At 43.7% G+C, this 18,151-nt stretch overlaps 1 protein-coding gene across 7 annotated transcripts in view; it reads right to left on the reverse strand.

Moving 5' to 3' along the window:
* Positions 1-10,673, reverse strand: part of fhod1 (formin homology 2 domain containing 1) — a 56,248-nt gene extending 45,575 nt beyond the window's left edge. For all 7 annotated transcript variants that reach the window (XM_079997590.1, XM_079997589.1, XM_079997591.1 and 4 more), the window contains exons 1-6: positions 10,446-10,673; positions 6,880-6,986; positions 3,117-3,181; positions 905-972; positions 689-794; positions 85-179 (exon numbers count right to left, since the gene is read on the reverse strand). In XM_079997590.1, coding sequence (XP_079853716.1) covers positions 85-179; positions 689-794; positions 905-972; positions 3,117-3,181; positions 6,880-6,986; positions 10,446-10,610 — 606 coding nt within the window. In that variant the 5' untranslated portion in view covers positions 10,611-10,673. The remainder of the gene's footprint in view (positions 1-84; positions 180-688; positions 795-904; positions 973-3,116; positions 3,182-6,879; positions 6,987-10,445) is intronic.
* Positions 10,674-18,151: the final 7,478 nt, after the last annotated feature.

Here is an 18,151-nt window from a genome sequence, read left to right on the forward strand (position 1 = left end):
GAAACATGAAAAGCTGTTTCCATGGAAACAACAGTCCAAAAATATGAAAATGTCCATATCTGGAAGTAAATGCAGGACGCTCACCAGGCTTCCGGTCAGAGAGTAGAGCCACTGCACCGTCTCACTGTGGGTAATCACTCCCTGCATCCCATCCACATACAGCATGATCTGACTGAGGGCTGAGAGACAGACAGGTAGAGAGAGATAGACACAGGTGAAGAGAGGGAGAGGCAGGTGGAGAGAGGGAGAAACGGGTAGAGAGAGACAGGTGGAGAGCAAGACAGGTGGAGAGAGACAGATGGAGAGGTGGAGAGACAGGTGAGAGAGAGGGATGGAGAGGTGGAGAAAGAGAGACAGGTAGAGAGAGAGGTGGGGAGAAAAACAGACAAGTGGAGAGAGTTACAGGTGGAAAGAGAGACAGGTGGAGAGAGAGAGACAGACAGGTAATAGTTCTGGTAGTTGAAATATGACTAATAAATAACGCCCCCTTCCCACATGGAGTGTCTAATATCACCAGACCAGGCGACAGAACCTTCCCGCCCATGGACTCTTCCCTCCACTGACGGAGAGGGAACACAATATATGAAATATGATATATTGACTATAATATATGAAATATGATGTATTAAATATGATACATTGGATGCAATATATTAAATATGATATATTAAATATGATATGAAATAACCTCGGAGGATGTAGTTCTGGTAGTTGTGATCAGCTTCTGCTCCGACTTTGATGAAACAAGTCAAACCTTCTGAGGAGACAAACTGAGGAACCAGGTCTTTATCCTCCTAGAGGGGGAGACAGGAGGTCAGAGACTAGGGTGTGAGGAGGGGGAGATGGTGCTGATCTGGAAGCGGAGGGGGAGGTAGGTGAGGAGAGGGGGTGGGGAGGCGCTGACCTGAAACAGCTGCTTGAGGGAGAAGAGAGAGCGCCGCAGCTCGGGGCCATGGGAGTTGTACAGCTTTTCTGAGGGAACAGAGGCATGAGGTCACATCCTGTTTGTTACCCAGAGCCAATCAGAGCGCATAGATAGACAGACAGGTCAGTGATATTGTGAAATGATCTTGTTCATATTATTAATTTGAAATGTAGATCCTCCTCTTCTTCCTCTGGGATGGGCTGCTCTGTACTCTTGCTGCACTACAACAAGCTGCCAGCAGGTATCACTGTGGATTAAAAGCATCATCAGCTTGGGGCTGTACGGTTGCAGGACTCAGGGGTGGCTTCGGGGCCTTTTCTGCTGCTTGGAGGCTACGATATAATACCGACCTTATACACCAGAGCTAATTGGGAAAAGTCCAGCACACGCACGCACGCACACACGCACACGATGTTTGTTTGTTTTTCAATGTACATGTTTGTTTTTCATGTACATGTTGTTTGTTTCTATGTTTTTCCATGTACATGTTGTTTGTTTCTATGTTTTTCCATGTACATGTTTGTTTCTATGTTTATTTTTCCATGTACATGTTGTTTGTTTCTATGTTTATTTTTCCATGACCGTGTTATTTGTTTCTGCTTATTTTTTTCATGTACATGTTTGTTTTTCATGTACCTGTTTGTTTCTGTTTGTTTTTTCATGTACCTGTTTGTTTGTTTTTCATGTACCTGTTTGTTTGTTTTTTCATGTACCTGTTTGTTTGTTTTTTCATGTACCTGTTTGTTTGTGTTTGTTTTTTTCATGTACATGTTTGTTTCTATGTTTTTTCATGTACCTGTTTGTTTGTTTTTCATGTACCTGTTTGTTTGTTCATGTACATGTTTGTTTCTGTTTGTTTTTTTCATGTACATGTTTGTTTCTATGTTTTTTCATGTACATGTTTGTTTCTATGTTTATGTTTTTTCATGTACATATTTGTTTCTATGTTTAGGTTTTTCATGTTTATGTTGTTTGGTTCTATGTTTTTGTTTTCCCATCTACATGTTTTTTTCTGTTTGTTTTTCCATGTTGTACAAGTTATTGTTTGGTTCTATGTTTATGTTTTTCCATGTACATGTTGCTTGTTTCTATGTTTATTAAGTACATGTTTATTTCTATATTTTTGTTTTTCCATGAACATGTCGCTGTTGATTAAAGAATGAATAAAGAGTTGCATTGGAGGTTGACAAGTTCAACTCTGTCCTAGATGCAATGGAACAAGTACTCTGTGCTGTATGTCCAGCATGCTGACAGCACAAGGGTAAAAAAATAAAAGCATTGAAAAGCACTTAAATGTTCAATTTTCTGTTTCATAAAGTCTTGTTGCCCCCCCCCCCCCTCTGCGCCTCCCCTGTGTGTCAGTGTTCACTATGGTACTACTGTGAATAGAAGTTGACTCATGTCAAGCTGAGACTAGTGTGTGTGTGTGTGAGTGTGCATGTATGTGTCCAGCCCTGCATAGCAACACACTGCAGAGACAGGAAGTGGAAGCATTATCCTGATGTTGGTATTTCCTGTTGGTGCCAGCAACGTCAGATCCTCTGATTTCACAACGAGATAAGGTACTAACCCTCACTACCCTAGAGCAAGGCAGTAGGAATTAATATTACTCAGGAGGCATTGCATGATGGGGGTTCCACTCTGCAGCATAACAGGACATGAGCTCTGCTAATGAAGAGGAACAACTGGAAAACAGGAAGTCACACTCCAAGAAACCCAGACATTGCAGTTTCTAAAGATTTGGAGAATTTCAAACTAGAAGGATGTGGAAGAAGGAGGAGGAGGTGGAAAAGGAGGTGAAAGTGAAAGGAGGAGAAGAGGTAGAAGGAGGAGGAAGAGAAGGTAGAAGGAGGAATGTTTGGAATGTGTGATGTCGGAGCCGATCCTCCGGTCCGTCCAGTTCTTCTGCTCTGTGAACAACAGCAGAATATGACTGGAGGGAGGGAGGATGGAGGGAATGAGGGATGGGGGGGACAGCTGGATAGGGGAACAGAGGGATAGGAGGATGAGGGATGGGGGGGACAGTGGTATGGGGGAACAGAGGGAGGGGGGATGAGGGATGGAGGCGTAGTGGGATGGAGGGATGAGGGGGATGAGGGGATAGGGGGATGGAGGATTGGAGGGATGGGAGGGCAGATGGATAGGAGAATCAAAGGATGGAGAGTTAGGGAGACAGAAGGAAACAACTCACCCAGGATGGAGTGAACACGGACGGAGAGTTGAGTCCTTAAGATTAGGACGGGCTTCTTCCCTTTCCTGTAAGGGAGGGGGCAGTTGTTCTTGTTTATATGAATATGTTATAATATTCGGCAGATGTTTAATTCACTAAACTGTAATCACTAATCAATACTTGTCATTATTATCATTATTATCATCATCATTATTATTGTTATTAATTATTACTACTACTACTACTACTACTACTACTACTACTACTACTACTACTACTATTAATGATGATTGGTTTAAAGATGTCCGCCAGAGTCCAGGACAAACCACAAGACCCACAATGCAACAGGTTAAGGAAGGAAAGACACAGAGGTCTGGAAAATATGTGTCTTAAAGAGGGAGGGGGGCGACAGAAAGAGGAAGAGAGAAAGAGGGAGAGAAAGAGGGAGAGAGTGAGAGAAAGAGAGAAAAAAAGAGAATGAGAAAGAGGGAGAATAAGAGCAAAAGAAAGCGAGAGAGAGACCTTCAACCAATGCTTTTTTGGTTCAAATGTATTAGTTAAAACAGAGCCTAGACCCTAACCCGAAGGGGGAGAGAGCGAGAGACAAAAAGAGGGAGAGAAAGAGAGAGCGAGAAAGACCAAGAGAGAGAAAGCCGAGGTGACCGAAAGAGGGAGAGAGGGTGAGACAGAAAGAGGGAGGCACTATAAATAGAAGCTTTCTGCGTTCTCTCGGTGACATCATGTTTTGTTTCCGACGCCACAGAGGTCGAGTTTCAATGTTTAATAGTTTTGATGTTTAAAGTCTAATAGTTTTAATGTTTAAAATGTAATAGTTTTAATGCTTGATGTTTATAGTTTTAATGTTTAACAGTTTTAATGTTTGTAGTTAAAATGTTTATAGTTTTAATGTTTAATAGTTTTAATGCCCAAACCCTTTCTAAAGGGTTAGACCTGAATTTGAAACAGAATATGAATTCAACCTCAGAGCTGGAAATCAACACAATATCGACCTTACTCCGTACCCTAATATACCCTGTACCTACATAGACCTTACACACTGTACCGTAATATACCCCGTACCCTATACCTTTTACACTGTACCCTACATAATATAACCTATACACTGTACCCTCATACACCCTATACATGTACGCACCCTAATGTACCCTGTTCCCTACATACTATACCATAATATACCCTGTATCCTACATTCTACACCATAACCACTGTACGCTAATATGCCCTGTTACCTACATACTAAACCTTATCCACGAGGGGTGTCACAATTCTCAAAATCCACTATTGGATTTGACTTTTGATTTAAATATGTATTTTTTTTCAGCACTGAGGGCTATGCCATTGTTAGAATATTGAGTCTTTATTTGTAAAGAAATACAATTATTTCTCAATAAGTAACTATTTGAATATTAAGAGTTATAAATAACCAATATATGAGAATATTTAAACAACAAGTAAACAGTAAAGAGTTTTATCAAAACTAGACTTTACAATAAACAATAAGTTACTTATTTCACTACTTTTAAGTAACTAACCAAAATAAACGCAGAAAAACCATGCTATTTTTGCCGGAGCACACTGAACACTGGTAGTAAAAGGCAAATAACTACCAGCCGATCAGCAGCCCTGATCAGAGTGATCTTTACTCCAAACAAAGCAAATAAAAACTCTAGATGTATTTTATTTATTCCATTTCCAGCTGCTGCTCCGCTGCAGGTCGCAACTGAAAAAATCCTGCATATGTTCCAGTGGCAAATGTCCCGCTAACTGGCACGGTCTGTGGGCCGGTGTTTGGGAACGTTTGCGCTAGAGGACATTCCGGCCGTGATATTCGGGTATATTTCCCACTTTTATCGCCACATCTGTGGAATTAAATATCATTCAGCCATGTACACAGTGAAACACCGGAGGAGAGGGTAAAGCTCAGTGCATCGTGCATCACCGTCAAAGCAGACTTGGCACCATTACCAGGAATATTTCTAATGCGTGTTCACTGTGCAACAATCTGGATGAACTTATATTGAACATTGTTTTTTTTTGTAATTTTAGACTTCTATTCGAATTTCCTTCCTTCGGTGAAGTGTGTGATGAGGGATGTGGTGCAGTGGACCCCTGAAGACATACCACAGCTCTCCCAACTGCAAGCCAACCTTCATGAAAGTTAGTTCTGAGCCGGGGCGAGCCACCGTTGACACCAAGCAGACACTGCATTTGTTCCCCAGTGGATCCTGACCGCCCCAAAACGGCAACTATGTCAGACGATATCACCCACAAAATAAACAGGGAGAATTGCGAACCTTCTTGTTCTTTCAAAGTTTGAAATCCAACGCTCAATTTGATCGATTTAGAATCAGAATCATGACACCCCTACTATCCACTGTACCTTAATATACCCTGTTCCCTACATACTATAACTTAATACACTGATCAGCCACAACATTAAAACCACCTGCGTAATATTGTGTAGCTCCCCCTCGTGTCGCCAAAACGCCTGTGACCCGTGGAGGCATGGAATCCACAAGACCTCTGAAGGTGTCCTGTGGTATCTGGCACCAAGACATTAGCAGCAGATCCTTTAAGTCCTGGAAGATGGGGGTGAGGCCCCCATGGATCGGGCTTGTTGTTCCAGCACATCCCACAGATGCGTCATTGGATCAGACCCCAACCCTGGCCATCCACATAATGTAGACGAAAGGGTGGCACATCAGACCGGGCCACCTTCTGTCGTTGCTCCATGGTCCAGTTCTGATGCACACGTACCCATTGTAGGTGCTTTGGGCAGTGGACAGGGGTCAGCATGGGCATTCTGAACGCTTCCATACACAGCAAGCTGCAATGCACTGCGTGTTCTGACACCTTTCTATCATAGCAGCATTAACTTTTCACCAATTTGTGCTACAATAGCTCTTCTGTGGGATCAAACCAGACGGGCTAGACTTGGCTCCCCATGTGCATCAGTGGGCCTTGGGTGCCCATGACCCTGTCGTCGGTTTACCGGTTGCTCTTCCTTGGACCACTTTTGGTTGGTACCCCTGCACCACTACCACTGCATACCAGGAACACCCCACAAGACCTGGAGGATGACCTTGGAGATGCTCTGACCCAGTCGTCTAGCAGCACAATGTGCTCCTTTTCAAAGTGGCTCAGATCCTTACGCTGCTTCCAACACATCAACTTCAACAATTGACTGTTCACTAGCTGCCCTTATATAGCCCACCCCTTGACAGGTTCCATTGGCACCATTACATTAAGCAGACGCTTTTATCCAAGGCGAATTACAATTATTCAAACACCAACGGACGCAGCCATCAGGAGCAATTAGGGGTTAAGTTCAAGTTCAATAGATTATTTGTCACATACATACACATACGGTGATTACATATATGTAGTGAAGTGTCATGACACCCGGTGATTACGCACAAGCTCTATAAGCTTGAAAAATACTCAAATGTACGTAGTGTCTTGCTCAAGGACACTTCAGCGTGCTAGCAGGAGGAGCCTGGGATCGAACCAGCAACCTTTAGATTACTAGACGACCAGCTCTACATTCTGAGCTACCATCCCCCAATGAACCAGATGAATAATGAATGAATAATATGAATAACTTCACCTGTCAGTGGTTTAATGTTGTGGCTGATCGGTGTATGCCCTGTACTCTACAATCTATACCCTACACACTTTTATACGCTGCCAAACACTGTGCTGTACCCTAATATATCCTGCCCAGCAATGTACAGCAGGGAGCCGCAGTATTGCAGATACTTACGCAACTTCATCATAGAAGTTCTCCAGGTCGTCTCTCTGCTCGGCCAGAGAAGATTCCAGATCCAGGTAGTTTCCGTTAGGAGACAACTGGAGAGTGCAGTCCTCCAACTGGGAGACAGAGACAATTATGATAAAAGATTCTTTGTCGCAAGCATGCTTTTTCAAATGGTGGCCAATAAAACTTGTTCTTGCGTTTAACCCATCCTTGGCTTGTCCTTCCTCTGGGGGGCACCCAGGAGCAGTGGGCAGCATACAATGATGCACCCGGTAAACAATTTCAAATGTCCATCGCTGGTCAGACAACGCTGTTTTTGGTGCACCCGTGTACGCATCCCACAGTGCACTGTACTGCTGCCTCATAGCAGAAAGGTCCTGGGTTCGATTCCTACCTGAGGCACTGTTGGCACTGCACTCCGGTGGGTTGTCTCCCGATTAGGGTCCTTTCTGTGTGGATGTTCTCCCCATTTCATACTGATGTTACAAGGAGGAAACACCATATGCTGTTACAAGGAGGAAATCCCATATGAAACGGGGAGAACATCCACGCTCCACACAGAAAGGCCCCTAATCGGGAGACAACCCACCGGAGTGCGGTGCCAACAGTGCACTCGAGGTAGGAATCAGGTAGGAATCGAACCCAGGACCTTCCTGCTGTGAGGCAGCAGTGCACTGTGGGATGCGTAAACGGGTGCAAATTACTCATAGAGGGAAACGGGTCCCAATGTAGACCTGATCTAAGGTGTAGGTACTTATTACTACTCCTTTCCTCCCGAGATGAGTGAAATGTGACTTCATAGACTGTGCTGTGCGCACACAAAGCCACATTCACTTTTGTGGCTTCTGACTAAGTATTGGTAACATGCTTGGTCTTTTACAAATTAGAGTTTTTTAATGTGATGATCGTGGGTGCTGATACGTGAAAATGAACTGAATGGGTTTTATTTATATATTTTTTAAAAAGTAAAACAACAGTGCACAGGTCAAACAGTGCCAAACACTGTAACACTGGTAACCATGGCAACCCAATTATCGTTGGTTAACGTTGCATTATAGAGAATGCAACATTTTCCATCCAGCATTCCTTTCACTGAGCTCAGACAGGAAGTGGTCTGTCCCAACCTCCTGCATCAGTTGTTTCGAAGCTGGTTTTGGATCACTCTAAAAGGCTGGGTCACTACGTCACATGAGGAATTTTGGCACCACAGGAACTTTTTCATAGTTCTAAGAAGTTTTTGGAGGAACCCTCCCTTTCTATTGTATCCGCACTGCTGGAACTAGGAACCATCGTAGTTCTCAGAAGGCTGTTTTGAGAAACTTTTTTAGCTCCTACTCCAGAGCAGGGACTAACCCGGCACAAGAGGAACCTTCAGTGAAGTAAGTGCATTGTGATTGGTCCAGACCTAAGTCCACAGCCCCTCGCCTCCGACGCACTGAGGACAGTCCACCCAGTCGAGTTCCATCGCTAGGGTGCGGACCAGCCCATGTACATTCAGCGGTCATAAAAAAAGAACGAATAAAAATGTGTATTTTAATGTAGATGTATCAATTTCATTTATTTTAGAACGTTAATTGAATGAAACAAAAAATCCCTGTGCGTTGTCCGGATGTGAGTCCCTCCATTACGAAAGTCGGAACAAACTTTAAATTACGTCTTGTAGATCTAATATGAGATAAGATCCAGCAACTGGATTGATTATTTGTTCAGAAACTGATTTTAGTAGACTGATAAGGTGAAATCAGTGAAAGTTACCAAGTAAATACACAGAACTCACCCAGCAACCCTGTTGGCTTAAGTTACTTCAGAGTTCCAGTGCAGAAGAAAGCCCTTGAAGGTGTCTAGTTCTCGGGGGACCTCCCCATTTCCTAGTTCCGCTCAGGGAGTAAAAGGAAAAATTCTCTGAATTGTGTTCATGTCTTGCTTGAACCATGCTGTCACAAAGACCTTGTGGTTGAAGTTTCATCCAAATCAATCCACATATGAACCAGATATTATTGAAAAACCGACCAAATTTAGATTGATATCACAGACACTGACCGATGCATTTCACGCCAAATGTCCAACCCAGCTAAAACTACTATCTGGAACATATACTTCAACATAAGCTATGAACGCAGTTGAGGTTTTGTTTTAACCACTATATCACAAGGATGTTATGGTTTAAATCCATCCAAATCTATCCACGGAGCAGATATTAGGGAAAATCGAACAACTTTGACCCAAAATATTTATTTGGTCTTGGTTAAGTGACACATCATAGGTCTGGTTCTAAAATGAAGGAGACAAGATTTACTGTAAGACGCTTTATGATGTCATCATATTATTTACTATAAATATAATTACAGCAAGAAGCTTTAGGATGTCATCATATTATTTATTATAAGTTAGATTTACAGTAAGACACTTTAGGATATCATTATTTACTATAAATTAGATTTATAGTAAGGTGCTTTATGACATCTTCATATTATTTACTATAAATGTACAGATTCTGATTGAGTGTCCAGTTGGATCGTGTCCAGTGTGCGGCATGGACTGGGTCACTCTGTAGTGTTCAGATGTTACCAAACTATGGATTTACGTGTAAATTTATAATGCTTCTTACCTGGTAGATGTCAGTAGATCTGTTAGATTAATATTTTAAATACTTGGTCCACGTTACTTTGTCGGATAAATGAAAAATACAATAAAAAATAATCCTTAAAAAATCGTCAACTTGAAAACACTCAAATGTGCGAGTGATGGGTTCAAGATCCAGCGAGGCCTCGGAAAATAGAAGTCGTGCAATGGTAATAATCCACAGGAATAACAACGTTTTTGGTATTTGATGGACAACTAACTGAAAATGTAATCCAAGTAAAAAACTCAACAAATAAATGAGGCGCCCTACACGCCACCAAAAGGTCACCTGTCTGCCACTGAGAGTGCAGCTCTATTTCCACAGACAACGCGTGAGTTCTAACAATGACAAGTTTTGCTTTACAAGATAACAGGGACAGTTGTTTTTAAGACAGGAGGGTTGCGCCGTGTTGACCGCATTGTGGTTGCTCCGCGAGACGAGCAACCAGGAGACGACGGATCAGTTGGAGCCCATATTGCGTTCAAGTAAACTCGGAAAATCGTGCTGCATTTCAGAGAACCTGGGAAACTGTAAAACGCACACAACACGACTAAACTGTATGTATCATCAATAATAAAAGGGATATTTCTGAACTCTGTTTCGGTATTTTACAGTAAACGGTTAAGAAGGTGGAGACACTCTCCACAAGACAGATATCTGAAATACTACAATATTCACAAAATTAAAATAAATTAAATGCATTCATACATACATTTACATTAAGCAGACGCTTTTATCCAAAGCGACTTACAATTGTTCAAACACCGACGGACGCAGCCATCAGGAGCAATTAGGGGTTAAGTGTCTTGCTCAAAAGTAATAGTGTTTTCACATCAAGCCACCGCTTTAAAGGAGAAAGGATCTCGTCCTGGACCTCCACCAGACCTCCACCAGACCTCCACCTGAACTTCCACCTGGACCTCCACCCGGAGCCTGTGGCGGCACCCACCTTCAGAGGTGCCTCCAGGAGCTTGTGGATCGCGGGGAGCTGCTCGCTGAGCGCCAGGTTCTGGTCAAGCTGGAACTGTGGAGCTCTTCTGGGCTCCGGGAAGTTGGTGCACACGAACGGGTCCGAGTCCTCCAGGAACTGGACTCTGCAGGTGATGGAAGGCATGATGTGGACCGAGGAACCGGGTCCGACTGGAGACCCGAATAGACTAGAGACCGGACCCCATTAGGGAACTGACCGGACTGCAGCGGCTGCGTCTCAGCGAAGCCTCTGAAATAGAAACAGGAAGCCAGGTGCCGCCCCTTGTGACGTCACGACAAGTGCCAATAACTTAATTTAAAGTATTTACAAATATTTTAAATTGTTTTAAAGAATTTGAAAGTAATTCAAAGTATTTAAAATATTTAAAAGTATTCGCAGGTTTACCACTTTAGCTTTATAAATTACAACATGCGCTCTGGACACATTTAAGTTCTGACTTTTATTTATTCTGTTATTCTTTATTCTATTATTCTTCATTCTATAATTCTTTATTATATTCTGCTTCATTCTATTATTCTTTATTCTGTTATTCTTAATTATATTATTATATTCTTTATATTGTTATTCTTTATTCTATTATTCTCTCTTCTATTTTCTATAATATATTGTTCTTTATTATACTATTCATTTTTTCTTAATTATTTTATTCTATAACACTTTATACTATTATTTTTCGACTAAATTCTTCATAGAAAAGTACCAGTTGCTTAAACGTCTCGAGCAGTTGTGAAGTGACGTCACCGTTGTTGTGAAGCAGCAGCGCCATCTGATGGAACAGTATCTTATTACCTGCAGGTGGAAGGTTTGAATATGAATTGAACCGATAATAGAAAAGGACAAATTCTATTCCTCTATCCATCCATCCATCCATCCATCTATCTGTGGCAGTTTCCCCTGCCACATGCCCCCAAGTGGTGGTGGAGACACAGACGATGGGGTTTCTGACACACAAGTTTATTGTAGAGAGCGGGCTAATGGAACAATCACCGGAGCAGATGGACACATGTCATGACAAGGGCTCCTCTCCTGTGTGTGTGAGGGGATGGGGGTTTTAGCGCCGTTGAGGCCCCTCCTCCTAGTCGAGGTCCCCTTCGAAAGATTCGATTTGGACCTCATCGGGGCATTAGACTGCAGTGCCCAGGGGTAACGTTTTGTGTTAGTACTAGTGGATTCTGCAACCCGGTACCCCGAAGCAGTGCCCCGGCACAGTATTACGGCCAAAAGTGTGACGCAGGCACTGTTTCATGTCATCTCCCAGGTTCAGGAACATCAGCGCCTCTTATACGACCGGGGAGCTTGGCTCATACAATTTGCACCGGGAAACAAGGTGTTGGTGTTGCTCCCTACATCCAGCTCTAAATTGCTTGCAAAGTGGCAAGGGCCTTTTGTGGTCACATGGCAGTTGGCAGGGTCGATTATGAGGTTGAAAGGTCTGACAGGCAGGGGGTAACACAGAATTATCACTTCAACCTCTTAAAAGAATGAGGGAGGGGGCGTCTGTGGCTCTGGTCACGCCGGTCATTGAGCAGGATGAGTTGGGGCCAGAGGTTCAAAAAACAGCCGATCATACCGCAGTCCTGTTCAGTGCAGCCACCCCTCTCCGTCCCAGAGGACGGACATGGCTGCACTTTGGCTGTCGGCTGTCGGCAGACCAAGGGGCATGGTTAAGCATCGGCTGCGGAAGACAGTGTAGTTCCCTTTCCCGCGGCCGCCAAGTTGCCTGAAATCGGCCAAATCAGTACCCACGCAGCGCTGATTGGTCCGACCAGCAGCCAGAGCGGAGCGACATTCCTCCTGCGCCTGAAATCATCCTCATCATTATCATCATTATTAATAACTATTATCTATACTTGTGGCCAGCGAGCCGTTCTGTTGAACGCTTTAATAAAAGCTCTTGTCATGTTGGCACACCACGACAGAAAGAGACTCCCACAATGTCATGTCAAGGGCTCCTCTCCTGTGTGTGTGTGGGGATGGAGGTTTTACCTGTTGTTCATTGATTGGTCTAACTAGAGTTGTGGTTAATTATTAACCCTCACATGACAAGAAGCCACCACCAGTCCATAACTAAATATTCAAGTTGTATATATGAAAAAAAACCTGTTTAAAAGCTGTACGCTAGAAATCATGAAAATACTGGTGTCACATGAAGGTCAGAACAACTCATTCCCCTGCAGAAACATGCTCAAACATGCCCAGACAAGACACCAGTAATTCAGAGGTATAGGACTCAACATGCCCAAACATGGCCAAACATGACGCAAGTATTCCAGGAACCATGAAGATTTATCTGAAAAATAGGTGCATCCCAAAGACTGTGATTGGTTCCTTGGGCTACATCCCACAACTGTGATTGGATCCTTTCACCGAAAGGGGCAGGGCAAAAATTAGGAGGAGGGAACATCTTGTATGTATATAAGGAGGACTTAAAGTACAGTTCTTCAGTCGGTCTCCCATGCCAACTCACTGTTTACTGCTCTACTTGACTCTCAGATACACAATAAACCCTTTTGAATCAGACTCTGCTCTGTTCCAATGTTTTTCTCCCAAGTTTTTGAGGCCAGAACAGATAGAAGTGTGTTCAGAGATCCAGACATTTTACTGGCCCAGTTCTGGACCTTCTTGATCACGACAATTGGGGAGCTAGCCAGAAGAGAACGGCGATCAACGTTGAGGCAGGGAACCTGTGGGGGACCGGCCTACACCTCAAAAATACAACCGGGCACCAAATTAAAAGGTAAACACAGCCCTTTCCTTCTGCAAATTCGGTTTGGGTCTGAGTGCAGGACTCCACCCATGTGGCAGGTATCGGAAATGTCTCTTCTCCAACAAACCTAAATTATTGGCCTAGTTTAAAGATTACTGTAATTATAAATTGATTCAGAAAAGAACTACAACAGAGACTAATGGGAATAATCTCTGTGCATGTGTGTTATGAAAAAACCATGGTGTGGAAAGTGTGAGTGATCCTCTGTTTAATGTTGCTATAATCGGTAGGTTGGTGGTTTGTCTTGTGTATGCTGGAGGATTGGTTTGGCTAACACTAACCGCCGCCGAACACACAGAAAGACTATAGGGAAAAGAAAAAAAAAACAGCATGTCCGTAGTATGTTAGTAGCAGTTACAGCACTGAGAGGAAAAGTTTTTTGAGTAGTTGATGAAATCTATTTGCAAGGTATGGTGTTTGTTGAAAATAGAGTGCTGTACAGGGGTTTGTTATCAAGTATTAGATTTCCAGGTCTCGTACGAGACAATGGCATGTATGTTATACTGTAATTACTCTGAGACTGAGCAGAGCCCAGATGTGGGTAAACGTACAGCTTGGGGGTCATTGCAAAGCAATTAAATATGTCTTTCTATTGTTGAGGAAGTGCATCTAAAAAGAAAGCCAGACGGGTAGTCGATAAAGTACAAGAAGAACTTAAGTCGGCACAACGACTATGGATACCACTCTTCCTCCTGTGCCGTCACAGCCATATGCTGCCACGTCTATGAAGGAAAGGACTGAACTGACAGGGAGTTGATTACGTTTAAGAATTGCCTAAGGGATAGGCAATCGTGTGAGTCGCTAGAGAGCCTTAGGGCAGCGACACTTGGCCAGGAAAAGTGTATATAAGTGCTAATATATATTTCTATTATGACAGTAAAATAAGTTGTGTGTCTGTGAGTTAGCTAAAAGACTATACATGAATCACCTGGAGTGGGTGCAGTCTCAGGAGGAACACAGAGAGATAATTAGAACAACCAACATAGGTGTGAAAGGATTTCTGGCATTATTTGTATTAACATTGTTCATACTGTGGATGGCAGCTCCGCATTGGTTACTGAGGGAAAAAAGGGGATTGTGGGCATCGTCCCACCCTAGATAGTTGGGAAAAGTAGCAATAAAAGGTCTGCAGACTTGAGATCATTCCTCAGAGTGGCTGTGTAACTTACAAGCTGAAAGATAAATGGTAGTTAATGGACGAAGCACTTCAGCAAGAACAAAGTCTTTACACTAGAACACTATAGTGGGAACAGGAAACCAGAGACGGGGTATATGCACATACTTTTGGCTAGAATGAACATACAGAGTGGCGGGCCCTGCAGAGGGTGGTGCGTTCAGCTGAACGTACCACTGGAACTATCCTCCCCTCCCTGCAGGACTTATACACACAGAGGTGTAGTAGCAGAGCCCACAGCATCATGAAGGGTCCTCATCACCCCAACAACGGACTGTTCCAGCTGCTGCGGTCAGGCAAGCGCCTCCGCAGTCACACAGCGAGAACTGAGAGACTGAGAGGGAGTTTCTTCCCGCAAGTTATAAGAACTGTCAACGGTGAACTAAACCAAGGGTCCTCACTGAGTCACACACATAGGCTCCACTACCTTACTGTACTGTATGTAGCATACTGTACTGCATACTGTATCACTGTTCTGGGTTACTACATACTGTGTTGTATTGCTGTTCTGTTCGGTGTTACTATATTGCTGTGCCGTCCTGTTATACACTGTACTGTATATCGCCACACACACTACCTCACTTTATTCACATGCCACTTTAATGCACATATCTGTATATACATAATAGCCTGTCCCATATACATGTCTATTACCTTTATTTCTATTTTGTACCCCCACTCTGCATTACCTTTGAGTTCTTATTTTATTTTATTCTATATTATTCGACTAACTTTCTGCATTGTGTTTTAGGAATCAGTTAGTTAGTCAAGTAGAAATTTTTAGGTAGCTATTGTGTTCAGTCTAGAACATATTGTGCGTAATAACCGGGTGCGTTGCATTGATTGTCGCGTGGTATACTGAGTGGACCCAGTTGCAGAGAACGAGGCGGAGGCAGAGATGAGGTGGCAAAAATAAAGGTTTACTTGCAACAAGCACACAACAAAGGGAAGGCACAAATAAATCGGAGATGGGACTCCCAAAAAACAAACCTCCAAAAAACAACTTAACTTTTCAAAACAAAAAAAACGATAAAAGACAAGTAAGAATTTCGTGGGCTTGGAAATGAGAGCTTTGTCAGGAGTCTAGAAAAACTCAAGGCTGAGCACGGAAGGACACAAAAGACAGGGTATAAATAGGAAAGACAAAACGAGACACAGGTGAAACATATGACATAATGAGGCTGGGTAACCAGAAACAGAAACAGGTGAAACAGAGCAGCATTGACGAGGCAGTACTGGCGGCATCTCGTGGCCGATGCCGGAAGGACCCGGGCGAACCCTGAAAGGACCCCTTCGTCCAGGAACGACTCCCGACGTTCCCCCAGGAAGTGCCGGGTGGCGACGGCGGAAATACCGGACCATGGAGGGGTCCAGGACATCCCGGGCCGGAACCCAGGAGCGCTCCTCCCAGTCCACCAGATATTGCAGGGCCCCGCGGACCCGGCGGGAGTCCAGGGTCTGGCAGACCGTGTAGGCGGGCCGACCGTCAATGATGCGAGGCGTGGGAGGAGGCCTTGTGATGGGCGCCAAGGTGCTGGTGACCACCGGTCGGAGACGAGACACTTGGAAGGTGGGGTTTATCCTCATGGACTGGGGCATCAGATGATGCGACAGGATTGACCCGCCGCACGACCTTGAAGGGCCCAACTCACGTGGTGCGAGCTTGCGTGACTCCACCCGCAAAGGAAGGTCCCTGGTGGACACCGTTGTCGTGGGCCTGATCACCGACTGCGACAAGAAGGCCTACCGCGAGGAGGTGGCTGACCTGTCACTCTGGTGCCAGGACAACAGCCTACCTCCTCTCCTAACTTACAATTAATTAGCACTAATTAGCAGTATTTATTGTACACTAATGTCTCTGTTGCAATGTAGCTTGAATGTTATTCTCCCTTGTAAGTCGCTTTGGATAAAAGCGTCTGCTAAATGACTAAATGTAATGTAATGTAATGTATACCTGAACGTCAGCAAAACTAAGGAGCTGATTGTGGACTTTAGGCGAGGATTACAATTGAGGACGCACACGCCCTTGGTGATTAATGAGACTTCTGTTGACAGGGTGAGCAGTACCTGGGAGTTCACATCACAGAGGACTTAACATGGACTTTACAAACAGACACTCTGGTGAGAAAGGCGAGGCAGCATCTTTACCATCTCAGTCAGCTGAGGAAATTCCGGGTCTCGGTGAGGATCCTCAAGTCCTTCTACTGTGGAGCGGTGGAGAGCATCCTGACAGGCAACATCACTGCCTGGTTTGGGAACTGCACTGCTCAGGACAGGCGGGCCCTGAAGAGGGTGGTGCGTTCAACTGAACGTACCACCGGAACTACCCTCACCTCCCTGCAGGACTTATACACCAGGAGGTGTAGTAGCAGAGCCCGTAGGATCATGAAGGATCCTCATCACCCCAACAACGGACTGTTTCAGCTGCTGCGGTCAGGCAAGCGCCTCCGCAGTCACACAGTGAGAACAGAGAGACTGAGACAGAGTTTTTTCCCACAAGCCATAAGAACTGTCAACGCTGACCTCACCAGGGGTCCTCACTGAGCCACACACATAGGCTCCACTACCTACTGTACTGTATGTAGCATACTGTACCGCATACTGTGACATTGTTCTGTGATATCATATTGCTGCACCATACTGTTGTATACTGTGCTGTATTATCCCACAAACACTACCTCACTTCATTCACACGCCACTTTAATGCACATATCTGTATATACATAATTGCCTATCCCATATACATAAGCCTATTCCCCTTATCTATTCCATTTTATTTTTTATTTTTATTTTTTATATATTTTTATTTTATTCTATAAGTATTCGACTTACTGTATTACGTTTTAGGAATTAGTTAGTTGGTCTGGTAGAAAGACATTTTTAGGGAACTAGAGGAGCCAGAAATACCCAGGTCTCGAGCAAGCAGCACACGACAAGGCTATATGGGGGCCGGCCAAGGGAGGATTTAAGGGGGTCGGCAGACAGCAGGGGAAAGGGGTCCCCAGCAGAGCTAATCATGAGGCACCATCCAGATCACAAGAAACAAATTCAAAACTGCTTAAAAAAATGACATGACAGGAACCCACAGTTTCCAAAAGAGGGTACATTTAACATGGCGTGTTGTAAGGAAATGGAGGCTAACATAAAACATCACAAAGCCAAAGACACGCGTAACCCAGGTCACAAATATAATGAATGAACAAAAATGTAAACAGTGTGAGGGTATAAGCTCCTGTGGTTCAGATCTCATGGTGCAACTGATGTCCAATCAGTGGCATCTGTGTTAAATGTAGCAGCTGGTACACATCAATCAGATGACTGGTGCTACCGCAGGTACTGTAACTGAGCTGCAGCAGATGTCCACCAAGTCGCTGAAAACCATAGTAGTCCTAATCATTTCCTAGTGTTTATAGAGTGCTTTGAATATGTTGAAAGCTGCTCAATGTGTTTGGTGGCTTGTTAAACAACAACTGCTAACTGCTAAATGTGCAGTGCAGAGCATAACAGTACCGGGAATTGTTATTTTACTTCAATGAAGTAAAGTTTACTGTATTAACATTTGGTACATGTGTAAGTTCTATCACATTAAAGGGACAGTATGAAGGAAATTTAATGTTAATGGGACGGTGTGAATGTGTTTCTTATTGGAAAAATAACATTGTTTCATATTCATAATATATAATTGAAGTTTATTATTGTACTTTTGTTTTTAGAATTTATGCA

The sequence above is a fragment of the Zeus faber genome (genome assembly GCF_960531495.2).
Source record: "Zeus faber genome assembly, chromosome: 3".
NCBI lineage: Eukaryota > Metazoa > Chordata > Actinopteri > Zeiformes > Zeidae > Zeus > Zeus faber.